Consider the following 20811-nt stretch of genomic DNA (forward strand, 5'->3'; position numbering starts at 1 on the left):
TTAAAAGAGATTACATGGGAAATGCATAACACATACATTAGGTATCTTCAATTAACTTGTAGTTAATACAGTTATACAGAAACAATATTTGATGACCTTAATTAAAATCCCAAACTACTCTTATGATATTCAGTGGGAAGATACATAAAGCATCTGTAAGAAATAAAGCTCTTCTTTTTTGCTGAAGACATCTCAGACCAAAATTTAAAGGCCCCCCACTTAAGTGGGCAGTGGGCACATAGTGTCACCATTTTGCAGTTGCAGGACTTTGTCGACCGGGCCATGAAGAAATGCCATTCATTTGGCTCTTTGGTCAATAGAAAGAAAGAGAGGATTATCTGTTATTCAAGCTAGGATGTCAATTGCACATTTCAAAGCACTCCGATATGTTTATGCCATTCTCCCCCCTCATGAAGGGAATCGGTAACGGTAGAGCCAGTCTATTCTGTGCGTTGGCAGAGCCCAACAAAACAAAGCGGTCTATACTTCACAGATCTCGTCTCGGGTTCGCTGCAAACTGCATAGAAACTCACTGCAGGGTGGAGACCTTGGTGCTACAGTCATAGTCGTCATTGTCATTCAGACGGGAAAAATGCCGTTTATGAGCACGAAAAAAACACTGCGCAGATCTCCTCCAGGGCCAGAGCCAGAACGTAAGTCTGTGTAAATGAAAGGGTCTGAGTAGGTGGCCCACATGTTTCCTAAAGACAGCCCTGAACACTCTGTGCGGAGGAATAGAACGGTGGAATAACATTGACAACAAGTGTTATTGCTTCTATTGTGGCTTTAAATCCCTATAGCTTGAATCCCTCCCCTGGAACCGATCGCCTGATCAGTGGGGGGCAGGTATTCATCCTGTTCAGACTTTCAAGCACTGACAGAGCTGTCAGAGCAGAAACCCTGGGCAATACAATGTGTTGAACTGCACTGGCAATGTTTCTGTGTTAAGGTCACACTCGACAGAAGTCACTCAGAACGTTGGCTCTCTAATCGTCAACACATTGTGGTTGTGTAAGTATGCTCTTTATATACATTTAAGAGGCGCTAATACATGATACAGAATCCGATGTTTGAAATGTGTTTTGCCGCAAGATAATGGTTTGCTGCTTTGCTGCTCACATACAAATATATTACAGTTTGACTCTATTTGAAGCCCATTTGGTTGAGAAAGTGAACTAGGCTAACTTAGATAAACCAAGCCTTTTATGTACCCAGCAGTTGACTCTCTGGTCTCAAGTCGTTTTAGTCGCCAGATCCTCCCAGAAATGTGCTTAAATCACCTGAATCTGAAAATCATCCACGAAAAAATATATTTAGTATTTTTCTGTGTGTTCATAAGATCTGTCTCTCCATGGACTTTGTCGGCCCATGGAGAACCGGCAGGAAGAAAAAAGCATATGAATTGCAATATTCTTCTCCTTTCTTTTTCACGAGTGCCTTTGCTTTGCCACAAGATTTTGAGTGGTTCTGCTCTGTTGTGGGTTTGTTAAAGCATGTATGCACATTTACATTCCCCTTTTGTTTGTACCGGTGATAAGTATTTGTTTGTGTCTGATCTTCGTATCTCCTTACTTGACGTAAAGCCTACCAGTCTTTCAGTTTGTTTGCATCTTCTAATATATATCTATATATATGACCTTTTTACAATTTATATTTACGTGGACACAAATGCAGTAACTCAAGTGTTGGTGCATGTACATCAGGGAAGCGGGTGTGAGGGCGTGCACCGTGCCTGCCGTGCATACACACGTGTGTGTTTCTGCATGTTTGGTTGCGTGAACAGAGGAGCCGGCGTGTTTACCCGGCGTGGTGTGAGTGGGGGGGCGGGGGGGGGGGGGCTAGTAAATGCCATGCAAATGCTGCCGCCGCCGCGCAACTGCCAATCATGTCACGGCTGGCATTCACACTGCGTCCACCGCGCCGGTGATCTTTACTAAATGAGAAATAACCGTGCTGGCAGTGACGTTTAAACAACCCCACCCCTCTCCAGGAATAAAACAACCCCCGTAGGAGCTACGACAGGGAAGCTATAAGACGTCTTATTGTGTCAGAGGCAAAGGTAAGGAAAACAATGGTGTGGGAGGGGGGTTGAAGGAGGTGTCCGACCCCCCTGCCTTCGACACCCACCCGTCCGCCCGCCCGCCCGCAGTCGTAGAACAACCTCATTATTATGATGTGATTCGCTGGAACGGCGGTAGTGGCTCGCTTTGCTAATGCCAGCTCCCTCGAGCCACGTTACAGTGCGTTATTAAACTTTATGAAAGGCTTAGCTATCAAATTTATGAGCCAGCCGGCCTCTCCCTGTGAGCAGAGGACTGGGCACACATGCACGACGATGGTGCAGTCTATTCAACCACCGTGACGGCATGTGGTGCTGATGGCCCCTAGACCATGGCAATATATTTAGAAAAGTAAACTGTTCGCCCCCGCCTTATCAACCTATCTAAGCTTCCATCAAAGATTAATACATAAGCATATCAAGTCAATCAGCGTATCATCACAGACTCATGAAAAGATGGAACCTGCATTGAGTTTCCTTCTTCCAGTCTTTTTATAGCGTCAGCGGTAGCTCATCACATCAGGATGAATAACATATAGTGACGGTTATTACAGCGCTATCAATGGAAGCCTTTCAGCAGTCCGGCTGTCGTGAGGCCAGATCCACCTGTTGAAGTACTTATTACCGGCCTATATCTGTCCATCATACCATGGTACCTCACCAAGGGTTACTATAAAGGAAGAATGCAAGCATGATTACCTGCTTTAATGTGAACCACTGGCTAAGTGCTGGAGCGCACTGCAACGAGATTATACACACAGTCGTGTATATTTGCATGATCCTGGCGGGTCCGCAGTGGGGAGGATGCTTCATATATAAGTCCCCGGGGAGAATGAAAGACATTAATAACTCCAGTGTCTTTCCTGACATTCTGTTAGCACACGATGACAGATACAAATGGATGGACACACACAAACTGTCACCCGCGTTGAAATATTCCCCCGGTCATGTGTTGTGCACACACACACACACACACAAACACACACACACACACACAGTCAAGCGTCATTCACACCTTTACACACAGACACACCAAAGCGTACAATCACACACACACTAAATGTGTAAGCAACAATTTGTCTTTTCTACATCATATCACTTGGAGGTGAAGGTGCCGAATAACAGTTATAATGCACTATGACTGGTTCAGCACCACGCGCGCGCACACACGCACACACACACACACACACACACACACACACACACACACACACACACACACACACACACACACACACATGCATGCATGCACATTCCCGCACATGCGCAAACGCACACACACACTGACACTGACGTCAATGTTGTTGTGAACTTGAAAAACAAACACAGCGTGAACAGTGACATATCACATGTTCATACACGCTTTCTTTGTAAGTTAAAATATTTTTAGTAAAGAGGACCTTTTCACATTGTAGTTGGTGTTCAGTGATGGTATCAGGACTACATTAACCAACAGATTTTCAGATTTAATTTTTGTATTTATGTTAATTGTGTGTTCTTATGCAATGCATTTCCCCTGTAAAAAAAATCATGCATAACATTATATTCACATTATGATAAAGAATGAATATAAATTTTTAATGATATCCCATTGCCTTCATCACAACATTAATTATTATTGTTATTATATTATTAATTCATCTTTTTCAAAAACAATTCTTGACAGTGGCCCAGCAAACAAATAGGTCAGGAACCAGGTAATGCTTGATATGCTAATCGTACTTGTACCTCAACAACAACAACAACAAAAACAGTTGACAAAAAATCAAGTGGCAGCCGCGGTGGCAGAATGGCTAAATGACTAAACTAAACGCTAACAACAAAGGCACTCAGCGGCTAATGAATGACACGGCTAATTGCGAAAACGGCTTGTTGCTCTTCGGTTTAGATAAGCACGCTGACAAGTGAAGAGCTTTAATTATAGCCCACGTGTTTGTCGCCGGAGTGCCCCATGGTGAAGACTCCCTCCCTCCCCTCTCCCTCCCCACTCCCGCGTGGCTACTGCGCCACTCGAGATGGCTGGCGAACGAGTCAAGCTAATTAAGAGTGATTTCCCCCTTCCCCGGTCATTAATAACACAACGGCAATTACGACAAGCTAGCGGAACACGGCGTATTTGGTGCTAACAAGATTAGCCCTCGTGGAGCAATGCATGATGCATCTCTGTGCCGTTTTTTTTTCTACTGGGGAATTGTGTGTGTGTGTGTGTGTGTGTGTGTGTGTGTGTGTGTGTGTGTGTGTGTGTGTGTGATCTTAAAGTGAATGAGAGCTGGGTAGCACAAGGGAAGGGAGTTGTGGAGGGAGAGAGAGAGAGAGAGAGAGAGAGAGAGAGGGGGGGGGGAGAATTGAGAGGGATGGAGGCTGAGGGAAAGGATACAAAGACTTGAAATGAAAGAATGAAATAAACGACAGGAGAGGAATGAACGGCATGGAGAAGGAAAGAAGAGAGGGGGAGATGTTTCAAAGAGACATCCTCCAGATGTCCTGTATGCAGGGACCTGTTGTGTTGAAGTTAAAGAACATTCAATCGCATGGTGTCTACTCACGAAAGGGCAAATGCAGTGGAGAGACTCAACGTCTCATCCACGGGGGACTTCACCACCGGACAACCCGGGAACAAACACCTAGGCTAATGTGTGCACCTTTAGATGTTTTCGGGGCTTCTTGAGAATCCAAAGTAATAGTGGCTTTAGTAATTGAGTAAATGATAGTTGGTATTTCATACCATTGGACAATTTCATATCCCACCTATCAAGGGCGTAGGAACCGGGGGGACGGAGGGGACGTGTCCCCTCCATCGTTTATACTTTACTGTACAGGTATATATACCTATACTGTTCATACTGTCTATACTGTTCACGCTGCACTATCTATATTATTCATTACATGTACATAGTCTACACCTTACTGCTTTTTTGCACTTCTGGTTAGACGCTAACTGCATTTCATTGTCTATGTACTTGTACTCTGCACCATGTCAATCCAATTTAATTCAATCTTATCTAATCTAATATGCCTGAAACGTGTTGTCTAAACATATGCTAATAGGGTGTGATTCAGGAATGCAGTGATTACATGAGTACATATCGGACAAATGGCTTCCATTTACTTCTGAAATGTGATGTTGTGCATGGTCGACTAGTCCGTTACAGGGGACATTAAGCATTTTGTGGTGAAGAAATTGAGATGGAAACAATGCATGACGCCAGTCACCGTGGCATCATGAATGGTTTCCATCTCAAGCAGCCAATTTCACATGTCAAGTAAATACTCAGCCATCTGACTATAAACTCTGTGTCTTGACATCTAGATGTATCCGCCACTTCCTGTATTTATCACAATACCACTGTTTACTTACAGGAGCAGTGTTTAAAATGTATTTAGCGGTGGCGTTGCAGATTGCAACCAACTCAGTTCCCTCCTACCCACTCCCTTTATCACGATGTAATTTGCTAAGGTGGCCTATACTGGCCTATAAGGTGCATTTGGTACTTGGGAAAATGATGTCATTGTCAATGACAGCATCAAGTAGTGTCAAGTGTCAAGTGAAGGGGTTTCTTGATAGATTTCTAATTTATTTTTAGTTATTCAGTGTGTAAAACTGTCGGTCATAGCTTACCAGTAATATAGCGATTATGATTGAAATTTTTAACTGCAGAGAGAGAGAGAAACGTTTGTCTGTTGTGGGCTACATGGAAGAAACATGGCAGTGCAACATGGCGGACTCCGTGGAAGAATACCCACTCCCTATGTAGATAAAAAGGCATTTTTCAGAGAAAACAAAAACACAACGATTCTTATTTTCAATGGGATTAAACACTAATAAAAACAAAGTATGAATAATATATTCAATTTCTGCAAAGTCCAGTCCACTAGATGCCACTAAATTCTGCAAACTGCACCTTTAATACGAATTAGGCTTATTATAGTGAGGCTGTTTTACTCTCAACTGCTATACATTATTAAATAATTAAAATAATGCAGTATACATAATTCTCGTCAAGCTGAAACTAGAACCTTATAAGTCTCCCAGTGGGTTTGGAGGAGTTTTTCCCTTGTCCCTCCCGGGCTGGGTCAAACCTCGTTTGAATGCAGCCACGCAACGCTCTGAGACAGCAACTTTAATAAAAAAAGGCTTTATAAATAAACTTGACTTTAAAGTAAAATGCTTACGTCTGGGTATCAAAAACCGAAAGATGTGACTTAAAACCAAAAGGATTGACCTAGAATACTGCGCTTGTAACCATTTTTCAACTAAATTATATGTGGAGCTATGCATCATAGTGACATCGAACTGTATCCCTGCTGGAGTGAGGCGTATAGCCAGGCTGCATATGAAAGTAAACACAACTAGGGCACAGAAGCAACCTATTTTAAAGATAAACATATTCCCACACAAACATTCCCACCTTTAAAGGTGACGGCGAGGAATCAACTACCTACAGAAAACAGACATTGAATGAAAGCAATATGTCAACCTCGAGAGCGCACAACCACCTTCCCACACACGTACACAAGCACGCCACGCGCACTCACAAACACACACTTTGGAGGCAGAGTGCAGGGCGCGCGTGACAGTCGGAAACAGACTGCATAAAATATAACAGTCACAGTTGCCGGGTGCTGCGGAGCTCTTTACAAGAGACTCAATCAGCAACAGTAAAGCCGGCCCAGGCTGCTCCGAGCTCCATCAGCCTGCCTTTGTGTCGACTAATCTCTACTGCAGGATGTAGAAGAGCCATTTGATATTGTCTTCCCCGGTGTTTTTCATTATCGCCGTCTTACCGCAGCCCGACAGTGGCATTACCTCGACATTAGTGGGCTTGACAGGACAAGGATCACTACACAATCGAGTCACCACCTCCCATCTCCGTACGAACAGGGAGCAGGGAGAAAGAACACCCTTTCACTCACAATCTGGCTCTCTTTTTCTGCACTTGTGTTTTTCTTTCCTTTTTTTTGAATCATAGAGAAAGGTGGCCTCAACAGGGTCACACTAGTTTTTCTTGGTAGGTCAGGGAAGGAAATATATGAATACATATTGGGAAATGTATTCATTTTGTATGAAGTAGCCTACACAATTTACAAGTGGCATGCTAAATTAAACAGGCTGCAGCTAATATGCATTCCTCATTTCCATCAATTCTTGCATTTTGTAAATGTACTTAACTATATTTTTTAATTGAACAATTGCCGTTTAGATTATAATATAAGACCAGCATCCATCACAAGTTGCAGCAAGTGAGGTCCTCATTTAGCTTTGCCAGAAAAAAATATGTATCTTAACAAGACAAAATAAAATATCTGACTCTTAAAAGCACAAAGAAGCAATTATCCATTAATTGTATGTATTCAACAACTAATCAATGAACTCAAGTCAACTCAAAACAATGCAGACACCAAGCAGCCAACCCACCTAACATGACGGGGATTGGGGTAACAACTGCAAAACGCCAGGCCTACAGAGGGAACCCCACTCCCCGGTGGCGTGCTTTACAGTCACACTATCAGCTAAACACTGACTCTACAGGACGGTATACCACTGTGTCCCCACATTGGACGGTAATCCACCGCTTCTTAACAGTATACCCATCTCACCAACCCAGACGAAATCCGAGAGGAAAGCCATTGGGCCCGGAGCAATATTTCACTCTCACTTTTTAAGCAAACACATCCCCATACAGCTTCAGCCTCCATCCCGGGGCTCCATGGTCAAACACCGCGGAACTTTCCGGTTTTTCTATCCCACTGTCAGTATTATTCGCAAACATCTGAAATTACTTTCCAAAAAAAACAAAAAAAAACAAACCTTAGGGAATGTGTATAAAATATTATCCGTCTCAGTTTCATTTGTTGCCTTTTCGGTGGATCCCACACAGCGTTTCAAAATAAAGGTTGGTAGCTATCTTTGTGAGTAGACTGGGCCCCGACTTGTGATAAAGAAGGAGTGAAGAGGAAGATGTACACCTTGATGTACAAGAAGATGAGACAAGAGGGGTTAAGCAAACCGGAGGTCAGGGACAGTTTTTGTACATCTCAAGAAAAGAAGAAGGTTTGGTTGATCAATAAGGTTAGACATAGAGCTGTGGTCGATGGATGGCCATCATGAGTTCTACTTCCTGGTGATGGGGAAGAATGAAACGGAAGGCTACTGTCTGACGTCTCAGGCCGTCATTCAGATCTGTGAAAGCGGCATCTAAGCAATTATATATTCTATTGATATATATTATATATTATATATTCTAATGAGCTATTTTATATATTCTATACATTTTTTTAATTCAAAGGAGAGGACACAAGCAGATTGTGAGCTCTTATTTCTTGGAAAAATACCTAACAAAACTATTGTCATACAACAACATGGCACAATTGTATGAAACAACTGTACCAAAGGTCAGACAAAACCTTCACAAGAAGTACCATTCTATTAGTAAAGGAAATAAAACAAAGTCATGTTAACATAACAGATATAAACATGAACGGTAGTAATCAACCTGCTATAATGTTCCATTAGATCACCCCAGTCTGTGAATTGATTGATAGTGTTATGTATTCTAACCGTAATGTTGATGAATAATCTAAAAAATTTGATTGATACTGTGTTTTTGTTCAGAACATATCTCACGATGAAGTGTAAAGTAACTGACCCCAGTTTAAGGCTCTCTCAGGATGAAGGCCTTCCACTTGGCTGTCTGTCCGCTCAGCAGACAGACAACGCCCCACGGATTGGATTAGGCCTATTGAAACCAGACGGTTGTTCACCTTTTATTCCCAACACAATCTCATCTATCATGATATCCGAACCGGTCAAATTTCAGAATCAACCCCCACCCAAGTCCCATAAGGTGTCAAATCTGTTTGGATTAGGCTATTCTATGAAAAATGACCCTTTGAGTAGCGAGTTCATTAATTCAGTTATTTGCTTCTTCTTCAAATGGCTCAGCTTGGCGCCCTCTGTCAGGTAAAGAGACCGCTGCAGCCACTACAGTAAGAGCCAGTGATGGTGAACCCAATAAAACCGAGCCCCGTCGACATTCACACCTAACCGTGTTTTACAATCCAATAACACAGACTGACATGTTGCTTATTTTATGGTTCAGGCTGGATCTTGATCATACATGTTTGACCTTTGATGGTTGTCGTATTCATCTAATATATTAATATATTTAGCTCTTTGATCTCAAGCTGTGAAAATTGGTAGAGTGATTTTGAGCCTCCTCAACCAGGCCCACGGCGGTAGTAAGCTGCTCAGCGAATACGCCAGAATGCCTCCCCCGCCCTTTAATACCAGTAGGCTCGTAGACTAAAGTCTTACATGTGGTACTAGAAGGTACACTACTCGATATTTAAGTAAAAATGAAATAATAACAAAATAATTAAAACAATAATGAAATATTGAGCTAATTCTTTGGCTTGAGGGAATTCGATTGCTGGGGGAATATTTGGGTTTAATTTTCACAATCTTGATAAATGGCTCCACCTCGAGGACAGACTCGGTAAGACGCTTGAGGGTACATTGACGACGACAAAGTCATGAATATACTTAGAAATATACTTTGTACAGGTGCTTTTTTTTTTATAATTCTACTCTCCCAAAAGTATATGTGTCATGCCGTGTTGGATACCAACTGACAATGTAAAATCTCAAAAAAGGAGTGAATTGTTTTGAAAAAAGGAAATATGTTTTTTAAAAGCCAAGGCTACCTACATTTGATAGCTATGTTAAAAGCTTTAACACATTCAAATTAAACTAAGTAGTGGAAATATGCTGCACAGACAATTTTCCATTTCTTCCAAGGATGGGAATTGACTAGTCAAAATAAACCAAAGGATTAGTAATCAGGACATTTTATTGGTCATTTAGGGCATAATGCCAGATACATTTTACCTAATACAATTATTAGTATGTAAACAAGCCAAACATTTATAAAGAATAATCTATGTACATACAAGCACAGTAGTATTAAAAATATTACATTTCGGACACACTAGTGGTTGAAGCTTATTAAGCAGGGCTATAGCTAGATTGGATTGACTGTATGTTGGTCCCGAACTACGCATCTTGCTCATGGTTATTGTTTATGTGGAATAGACTAATCGTCAGGTTTAACTTCTTATTGGTGCTCTTTCAGGAAATCCTTCATGTAAGTGGCAAGAGCTTCAGCGTCTTCCACCGTGACCGCGTTGTACAAAGACGCACGCATCCCCCCAACCGACCTGCAGGGGGAGACAGACAGCGTCACTAACGCCTCGGTTCTAACGGAACAATAAATCTTTGTGAGCAATTTTTAATTCTCCCAATTGATTAATTCGGCTGGGAAACGCTACCATAATAATCAATAGAAGGTTTTCACTAATTTTAGAGTATTATAAATTGTGCTTTTATGGACAAGACAGTGAAGAGGGACAGAAAAGCACGTTGGAAAAGAGAGGGGATTACATGTAGCATAGGAACACAAGTCGGAATTGAACCTGGCGTAACCGCAACACTTATGTAACCCATGTATATAAAGACAATCTAATCCCAATAAACTTAATAGAAAAAACACAACCTGGAAGTGTATTCCATAGAGCTAGTAGGCCATGACTTTTAAGGCTCAATATAATTGTGACCTGTGGAAACGTCCACTGTATCCCCTCGCCTGTCTCACCTGTGTCCCTTCAGGCCTATCATTCCGCGCTGAGACGCCCCTTCCAGAAACTTCTTCTCCAGGGCCTCGTCGCCCTCCTTCTTGCCCACGCGGAACGGCACGTTCATGCGGCTCCGACACGCCTCGTCCACAGGACACCTACACAGGGAACCCCAGGGGCCAAAGGGTGGATTTAGAGGACTAAACAAAGCCCACGCTAGAACCAACGTCTAAAAAGACCTGTATGCTATTCATTACTAGTACTATGTCAATGTTGTTTGATACCTGTGTGCTGTTCATTACTAGTTCTATGTACATGTTGTTTGATACCTGTTCATTACTAGTTCTATGTACATGTTGTTTGATACCTGTTCATTACTAGTTCTATGTACATGTTGATTCATACCTGTTCATTACTAGTTCTATGTACATGTTGTTTCATACCTGTATGCTGTTCATTACTAGTTCTATGTACATGTTGTTTGATACCTGTTCATTACTAGTTCTATGTACATGTTGTTTCATACCTGTGTGCTGTTCATTACTAGTTCTAGGTACATGTTGTTTGATACCTGTTCATTATTAGTTCTATGTACATGTTGTTTGATACCTGTTCATTACTAGTTCTATGTACATGTTGTCTGATACCTGTTCATTACTAGTTCTATGTACATGTTGTTTCATACCTGTATGCTGTTCATTACTAGTTCTACGTCTATGTTGATTCATGTTTTGTTTTTGTTGTGACACGTCATCAAATAACCAGTTAGGCCTGTTGATCAATGCGTGCAGGTAGACTTGCAGGAATTCAAATTCAGAATCTTTTAGGTGGGAGTCCTCCTAAAACACTAACCAATACACCATCCTGTCAAAATAAAGTATTAGCGAGATGGGCATGCTTGGCTAGGCTGCACTCTGAAAGTGTAGAGCCACTCACACGTAGAATCCGTTGGAGGAGCTGATGATGTCATATATCAGGGAGGACTTCTGCTTGTTGAGCGTCTCCATAGCAGCAGTGCCACCGTTGTTTTGGATCCACTCCAGCACCAGGCCCATGATGTAGATGCTAACACACACACACACACTATAAGTAATACAATTCTAGAAGTTGCAAGATCAACATAAACATGCAAGAGAAAGATCGTTTTTTGAGTAAGCAATCGTGGGCTTTACGCCCAAACTCTTTCCCTAATGTAATCAGGGGACTGAGTAACAAAATGGAGTCCATGCTGACACACATGACACCAAATGGCCTTTGACCAAGAGGTGCTTTCTGCTTTGCCTGTGCAATTTCGCCCCCATGCTTCCCATGCAGCAGGAGCACATGTTTGATAGAAAGAGGAAGAATTTAAGTAAAAATCAAATTTTGACCGTATACATTTTTTGCTGTTGGGTTTCCGTAACAGCAGGGATATCCCAATCAAATAAAAAAAAACACATAGTGGAGCCTGGCCTTTCAGACACAACAACTTACTGGGGAAGAGATACACAATGTGTTTGTGTTACCTGAAGACTGGCGGTGTGTTGTACAGAGAATTGTTGCTCGCCTGGACCTTGTAGTTGAAGACCACAGGACACTCATTCAATGTGTGCCCTATCAGGTCCTCTCTCACGATGACCAAGGTCACCCCGGCGCAGCCCACATTCTTCTGGGCCCCGGCGAAGATCAGGCCGTACTTCAGAACAAAAAGGGAAAGACAATTTCAAACATTAAGTGGCATTGAGCCAGGGAATGAGCCAGGGAAGGCTTTATATTCCTTCATGTGGGGAATTTGGACTGCATATTCAATTTTACTAATAAAAACTACATAATATATAGTTAATATAGTTAGTTAATCAACCAGAAAACCAAAAAAGCTATCTATAAGGTTTCTAAACAGGCCCATTTTGCTTGTGTGACCTTTAATAAAACCCAATAACCAAGGCCCTTTATACAGTCCTTTCTACCTTGGACACGTCCACTGGCCGGGACAGGAAGTTGGAGGACATGTCGCTGACGAGGACCACGCCGTTGGTCTCGGGGACAAAGTTGTACTCCACGCCGTGGACCGTCTCGTTGGAGCAGTAGTAGACGTAGGAGGCAGCCGGGTTCAGGTTCCAGCTGCTGGGCTCGGGGATCTCTGGAGAACGCAAAGCCAGAGGCGGGCGCCAGGCAGTGGTTAAAACTAGACGGGGCTTGTTATGTTTATTGTGGTCGTGTTGAAGACGTTCTTCATCATTCCACTCCTCTGTGGGACATCGTTCTTCAAGGTTTAAGCTGTAAAGAGATTTAGAGTATGGTTTTGAATGTGGGGTAGCACTCCTAAGCAACTGGTTTTGGTGACAGCTTTGGTGTAATTCGATGAGATCCGAGATTATTATCATGGTGCTGAAGAAGTATTACATAATACTAAACGTAAGGGTTTTTTAGATGCCCTTTTTTTGTTTATTTATTTGAAAGCAGTTTGTAATAGGTCACAAATAACTTTTTAACTAATGGTCTAGTAATCATTTATAAATGGTGTTCATGTTAACGAATGTTCTTCATGTTATTTATGGTAATTTTGTTCATGTTACCTAAAGTATTAACAAACACATTATTTAATAGGGTTGGTGTTAATCCTAACCCACTTACCCCTATGCCATATATATATATATATATATATATATATATATATAAATAATGCTTATAACTGCATTAACTAATGTTTATTAATGGTTATTAATGTTTAATGTTAAATGTATTTGTGCAAATGTGCATGTTACATTTTAACCTGCACTCAAGCCTCACGTTTGTAAAATACAATTTCTTTTCCACTTATTTTGTGCAAAAGCGATGGGGGCAGTGAAAAGTGTACACGATACCGGTTAGTTTTAACCATCCATTATAATCACGTCACCTGCTTGAGATTTTCCCTGACAACAGCGATGTTGTTCGACTTGAAGCAGGAGGTCTATCAGAATCCAGCAGGTGGCACTTTGTCTTTTTTTTCCCTTCATGAGCCTCATTAGTTTATCATGACCACTGGGGACCAACAGGCTTATGTCACTATTGTCGACCTACTTTCACTACTCCCCCAATTCACAGGCAGCCATCCATGTGTCACAGCCTGTTTGATTGAACACAAAAATTGTGAGAACTTCAACCTCCCCCTGGTTTTAACTGTTATCAAGTGGCAAACATACAGGGGTGTCTTCACATACATGCTACACATACTGCATGTGGACACTTACTGGTGTAGCTGTCAAGCTTCGGGTGCACAACATTGACTTTTCCATATTTCTCCGCCTCTTTTGCCGCCCTTTCAGACCAGGTGCCGGTCACAATGTAGTCAGCACACTTGTCCTCCTTTAAACCAATCAGATTGAGGGGAACGGCACTGAATTGTCCAGACCCGCCTCCTTGTAGAAACATCACCTTGTAATTGTCTGGGATATTTCTGCAGAGACAGAAGGGAAAAAATGCTGTTAGGGCTGCCATTGGATGAGAGCTGTGTATTCAACAACCAAAAAAAAATGCTAACGCTAAAACAATCTGCTTACTCAAAGTTAAAAAGGCCAGTCTACCTGCATGTTATTTTGTTATTGACAACATTCCCAGTAAAACCTATAGCAACGTTTCTAGTTATAGTAATGTCTGTCTAGCTAACTAAAGATGGACATTTTACCTGGGGGGATTTCAGACTTTTTCAACACACTACAGAAGTCACAGTTGTTGTGCTATAACTGTGGATTTACCAATGTTTCCAAACAGCGAGTAGTTTTTGGAGATGACAGGAAGGCAAAGGAATTCATGACCAGAGCAACAAGACAGCCCTATGACTTTTTTTTAAGGCTTATTCTACAGCACTGAATAAAAATTTGCCTGCATGTTGTCTAAATGCAGTTCTTCAGAACTTTCTCCAATACTTCCCCTTGGAGAAGCTGGGTACAGGGATGGCATCGTAGCTAGGACCCACAGCAGCTAGTTCTACTCACAGCAGCTCTCGGAGAAGAGACTCTGTCTTGCTCAGGATCTTGCTGAAGTCTGCAGATCTGTGACTCATCTCTGTTTGTAGGAAAAAATAAATTAAATTAAATTAAATAATAATTTTAAATGAAAATAAATTAAAAATCTTGCTTTAAATGATGGCAGCCACAAAAGGATTTACCTCAGACTTATTACAGATTGAATAGATTTGGTCACAAGATAAAGATTTGAACCTCAACAATATCTGTAATGCATATATTACAGGTTATTTTAAAGTTATCATATTGTTATTATATATAGTCATTTGCATATTGATTTTAGGCTATTCCATCATAACTAGTCCTAAATTAATTTGAAAATATATAATAGATTACAGAATACATAATATAATTAACATGAATGATACCACTCTTAAATCGTCTATTCAATATAGATGCTACTCACCAAGAACACTAATTCCAAGGCCACCGTAGTTGACGAGTTCCTTCTGGGCTTGACACAATACCTGCAATCAACAGGACAACAAGATTAACAAATACGATTGACGTTTAAAAAAAAGAACAGCAGAACGGTTGGTCAACCCTTTGCTCTCAGAGTTAAACATCCATCTACTGTCGGAACCTGATGTTTCTGCATCTATCAGACAATAACCATCTGTATCATAGTTTCATATCAAATAAAAAAAACTTAGTTCAGGTAAACATTGTACAATTTAGATATACACTAAAGGCACGGTTTTCAGTTTGTGCAAAACTCTCATGATGTGGTATCACGATATTTGCTTTTGCGTTTTGCTGCCACCTAAAGGACGCAAGTTGCAACTGGTGCTACACCTATTGCAGATGAATGAGGCTGATGCAACCCGAGTTTGTGTTGGTGGTAGACAGTCAGTCTGCAAAAGGTTTTCTAGTCAGGTCCAACTTTCACCGTTGGGTAAATCAATCCAAGTGCCTCTGAGTTGAGACGTTAAGCGCAGTACGAGGGACGCCACTTTCATCACCCACAGCAGGATTTGAATGTCGCCACAGATGAAATTGTGTAGTTTGATAGTTCAACGTCGCATTGGCCATTATGTATCGCTCAGCTATTACAATCGTAGACAATGCATTCAGTATTATGAGTCGTCGTTGAATAACCACTTGCCATAGAGCAACAGAACCGAATATTATATATTTTACACTAAATGTATCGCTACATCCCAGCCAACATTAACTTGCTTACGGATTGTGGAAGTTTTGCAGGTCCAGCACCAAAGTTGATTATTGGTTTCTGCTCCATGGTCGGAATATGTCTTTCAGATGTTGATTTCGTTCGATTTGATGTAGTGTTTCGTTTATCCCTTGGTTTCCCTGGAGTCTTTGTAGTTGCTGTACAGTTCCACTTGCGCAATGGATAGCGTGCAAAAGGGATGGAGTCGATGCTCGTCTTGAGAGAAAAATCAAAGAGGACAATACAATTGGTCACATGTCAAGGGAACGTTTCAGCTGATTGGGGGAAAGTAGTGGCGCCCTGTTACGCCACAAACCACGTCACGTGGCAAATCGCCCCCTTCACGCCATCAATTAAAAGGATGCCAGGATTTGTTGGATGGCCAGAATTGTTGTATAAATTGAGTTGAGAAATTGTTTTCGCTATTGGCTTGTATTGTTCACAAACATAAACGTTACCATAAACGGACCCATATCATAAATACCGTACATGTTATTAGTCCTGATTGTGCATCTTATTTTGCAATGATTATTAAGTTTTTCGGCTAAAACACATTAAAAATCTATTTTCTTACTTACCCCAACCCTAACGCTGTTCAAGATATCCCAGCTAGTTTATTCATATTTAATATGTATGTGTGTGTATATATACATTGGCATTCCATTTTTTACTTCTGACCAATTCTACAAATAGTCTTACAAACAAGCCCAAACTGGCAGACTAGCATCTTCTACGAATATACTATACAAACATGTTTATCCCTGGTCAGCAGTCACGTATCTTCCATGCAGGAAAGCCCCTTTGATAACTGAAACACCATTGTGACCAACAGTTGACTAGATCTGAAATCTGTAATTTATAAGAACTACATTATTATAGGAAATGCATACATAAGTCAAATTAACAGATTCAGATTACAGATCCATTTAACTGCATCTCATCTCATATCAAATACCTCGAGAACGACCATACAACTTTCTGCTGTGGTTCTTTTTTCCTTTTGACGTGCCATGATGATCTACATGGGACGGTCATCCATTCACTTATACATTATATCCCAACACATAATGATAAAGACAAAAGGACTTTAGGTCCCCCCAGCTGTTACTCTGATCAGAGTTATGTTCTATATATTCCTCTGTCACCTTCCCAGCGTCTCATCTCAAATGCTGAACACAGACTGTCCTCAAAGTTTAACTCATTTCAATTTATTGTAGATTTATATCACTTGTACATCACAATCTGATCATAAATCTGAAGCATCGATAGCAGTATCGATGCATGTTGTCTATAAAAGTCAAGTTCAAGTTATCTGAAGCAAAAAGCAACAAACTAAACTAAACCGCATATATATTCCTGTGAGGGATATATATAACATATTGTGCGTTGTGTAGCGGTATTCATGGAAATTTACAATCTTCATATATGTTCGTACTTAAATATAAACCCTTTACTTTCAAAACAAATAACTTACAACAAAATCACTCTCAAGACACAGGAACTTTTACGCTCCTACGTAATAATGTAAGAGCATGGCCACATTTCAGTCCCTTGCGGGCAGTTTGACATCGTTCGGCTTGCCATTTTCCCCTTTCGGCTTTGGTGGACAGGTTGAAATATAAACCGCAAGATTCTCATAGAAAGACGTTGATCACAGCACGTTTTGTCCCAGCCCACTTCCGTTTGGACAAGCTACAGAGCAGGGTTAAGCACATAGACCTGATCCTAATGGCTGCAAACACAGGTGTGATACGACTGAAAAGCCCTAGCCACTTCTATTACTATACCGCAATAATAATGGAAAGAATGTAATCTCGATGCTCCTATCCGTTCCAAAACACTGTGCACCTTTGCAGCCCATTTGCTTCCCTTTCAACAAAAAAGGGCAGCAGACAGATATTCTTTGAACATAGCTCAAAAACGTGTGACGATATAAGCCGTACATGTTTGTGGGAGTGCATGACACTATAGAGGTCTGTGGGAACAGCAGAAGTTGGGGTGGGGGAGAGGAAAAAATACTTTGTTGTCCTAGAGAACTCGTGTGTCCGATCCCCACGTTACACACGCTCCGTTCCTCTGGGTCGACACGCTGGGATAGGGTTTCACAGGTTTGCTCTGCGGCGCTCTCAGATGCTGAAGCTCTCCCCGCAGCCACACGTCCCCTTGATGTTGGGGTTGTTGAACACGAACTCAGTAGAAAGCTTGGAGTCCACAAAGTCCATCTCGGTGCCCAGCAGGGTGAGCTGGGCCTTCTTCTCGATGAACACCCGCACGCCTGCAGGACCGCGAGCACAGAGCTGTCACATATACTCAGGTACTGGATGTACAAACGCACAGTAATGATGAGAAGCTTGGCATCAGGCAGTCAAACATGTTGAGAACGGCTACACATGACACAAGAAAGGAAGTACTACAAACATTTTCTTTTTTTTTTTTACAGGTATTGCATAAATGACAAAAAGTGCAACATTTTAGCTCATCAACACTATGTATCTTTTTATGCTTTTCACAGAGCATTATGAAACAAATCTAAAGCTTCGTAATAATACGAAAAAAAATATTTGTTTCCCTTTTTTGCCCTAACCAATAATCCATGAAATGGTGCCAATCCCTTCAACTATATTTCATTTAACCTTTGTTTAACCAGGATTAGACTCATTGAGATTTCGAAGAGTGTCCTGTCCAAGATGGGTAGAAGCAGTTCATAACAGTAGGACATAATAAATAAACTACAAGGAGGAGGGATAGGAAGATGCTCTGGTCAGACTCACCGTCCTGCAGCACCTCCTCATCAGCCTGGTTCTTCTCCTTTGTGTAGTCCAGTGTGTAGGTCAGTCCATTACAGCCACGGGTCCTCACGCCTACCTTCAGACCAATCTGGACACCCAAGGCCAGAAGAGGCGTCTCCAGTTAGACACATTTCCAATAGCTTTCCTAGGAGCATCACCATCACTATTTTATAGCGCTTCCAGCATAGCAACTTTACAAGTGACAACATACTTTGCACTAAGCACCATCAGGATCTTTGAGTCATATTATTGTTGCATTGTTTTAAGCAGACAACTTGCTCATCGGATGTCAATGACTAGAAGCAGCAGTCACTAACATCCGAATTCACTGTAAGTCACTTTGAAAAGAATTAAAGTTACTTCCCCTCAATTCCCAATGATCATTTAAAATGCTGTAAGCAATATTTTTTTGTTAAAGCAAGTGTTAAATAGGTCTATTTTACAACAGCCATCACGGATATAGAGTGTTTGGCCCAAAATGGTCTCCAAGATCCTCCTCTATTATGTAAAAAAATGTATTTTTCTGGAATCCCGTTCCCACTCAGGAGAGAGAACTCAACAGAGAGGCAGGCCTTTCTGCGGGTTCAGGCACAGGCAGCAGGATTTCAGTGTGGACGGACAATGGTGGAACAAGCAAAGCTACTGCTTCCAACGCTCACAGGAATGGCTTAAACAATCAAACACCCCAAGCGGCAAAATAAACGGCTGAAGAACAAAGTAAGCTGCCAGGAAACAGAGACAGGATTCATGTGAGACCGGTGTTCATGTGGTGACCTGGGGAGGAGGGAAGGGAGGGCTAACTGCAAAGACGGACAGGAGCTTAGCCAAAAGGACATCGCTGACATGGCCTTTGGTAAAGGACACCTTATCTTCTCTTAGAGAAAAAGAGTAGGAAGGTGCTCACTGCGCCGTGTTGTTGTTAGTGGTTTACTTCTACATGGGAATGGTAGCTCAGTTGGTGACTCACGTATTCAGGCTTGTCTTGTAGCAACATCCTGACTTGGTTCACAGCAGCAGGAGTCTGCAGAGGAACACACGTGGACAGGATCAATTATCACATGGGTGCTGGGAGCCTTTTCAGGCATCAGCTTTCTTGACCAACCATGTTAAATATAAGGCAAAATTGAATATTTCTTTATGGGAATTTGGGAAATTAACTAAATCCTACATCAGCACTCTAGAAGAATAGAATGATGAACTTGAGAAAATTGTGCACCGCATTTGATGTTATGTGAAAAGAATAGGGCAAAGCATATGTAACAAGGAAACAACCAAAAGGCGCCCACTTTTGGTCGACACAGATGATTGTGTCCCTGTTGAGATGACAGCGTCGGGGTCAAGGAGAATGGGAAGGAGAACTTAAGAAACTGCGTAGATGGAACTCTTGGACCATTGATCTCCATACGAAAGGCCTACACAATCGGCGACGACCCAATTGCAGTTTTGTCTTGCTATAACCTTTAGTGACCTGTGTTATCTATTCGCAGCAGCGTCAGCCCTGCCTTGATCGGCTGAAATAATAACATGCTTGCAGTTAATGGCCAATGCGACAACAAATTAAGCGATCGAGCCTCCCGGCTGATTAAAATAAATGCAAAAAACTCTTGATACAAAAAAGACAGAATAAGCAGAGTGAAATGATAAGTGTCGTTTCTCATACACGTTTACTCCTGGTGTCCAAACACGGAACGTTTGGACGTTGTCTGGCAACGCCCAAAAATGTACAATAGGAATACTTATAATGCAACCAAGATATAAACAAATGTTAACTCATATTTCCCGATATAAACAATAGTCACCCCGTTGTGTAAGGTGAAGGCTCATGACGTCAATCGTTAGCTACGAACTGCGCGTTGGCTTATGCAACATCGGAACATCGTATTTAGTGACTATTAAACACACACGGTGGGTATAAAATGTGATTATATAAAATTGTATACGACGTGGGGCACTTACCAGTGTTAACGCTGCTCTAGTTGGAAGTATTCTTCTTTTGCTGACCGCTCGGACGGTCGCCCGAACCATGGAGGCAGACATGTTTGCTTGTTTCAAGGAACAACATAAGCGTCACAAGGTATTCCGGCTTTACATTACGCATGCGCGAAATCATATGCGCAACCCAATCCATGGTCGTTATATATAACGTATGTGATGTATTGTTGCGCCGTTGGTCAC

General features: G+C 41.6%; 2 protein-coding genes across 3 annotated transcripts; both read right to left on the minus strand.

Moving 5' to 3' along the window:
- Positions 1-9911: 9911 nt before the first annotated feature.
- Positions 9912-16050, minus strand: psat1 (phosphoserine aminotransferase 1). The gene is made up of 9 exons (XM_079730238.1): positions 15860-16050; positions 15083-15143; positions 14647-14716; positions 13903-14108; positions 12637-12809; positions 12196-12365; positions 11627-11755; positions 10711-10848; positions 9912-10276 (listed from the first exon to the last, which is right to left on the minus strand). Exons 1-9 carry the CDS (start codon positions 15914-15916, stop codon positions 10174-10176), a joined length of 1107 nt encoding a protein of 368 aa, XP_079586364.1. The 5' UTR covers positions 15917-16050; the 3' UTR covers positions 9912-10173.
- On the minus strand, positions 15946-20680 carry isca1 (iron-sulfur cluster assembly 1). Of its 2 annotated transcripts, XR_013811620.1 has the most exons (5): positions 20593-20680; positions 19604-19657; positions 18619-18724; positions 17867-18122; positions 15946-16063 (listed from the first exon to the last, which is right to left on the minus strand). XR_013811620.1 is itself a non-coding variant. In XM_079730251.1 (4 exons), exons 1-4 carry the CDS (start codon positions 20671-20673, stop codon positions 17974-17976), a joined length of 390 nt encoding a protein of 129 aa, XP_079586377.1. In that variant the 5' UTR covers positions 20674-20680; the 3' UTR covers positions 16090-17973. The 2 variants fall into 2 exon arrangements, 1 of the variants encoding a protein (XP_079586377.1); XM_079730251.1 differs by lacking the exon at positions 15946-16063 and having other exon boundaries at positions 16090-18122.
- Positions 20681-20811: the final 131 nt, after the last annotated feature.

Source organism: Pollachius pollachius, assembly GCF_949987615.1.
Source record: "Pollachius pollachius genome assembly, chromosome: 1".
In the NCBI taxonomy this organism is placed as follows: Eukaryota; Metazoa; Chordata; class Actinopteri; order Gadiformes; family Gadidae; genus Pollachius; species Pollachius pollachius.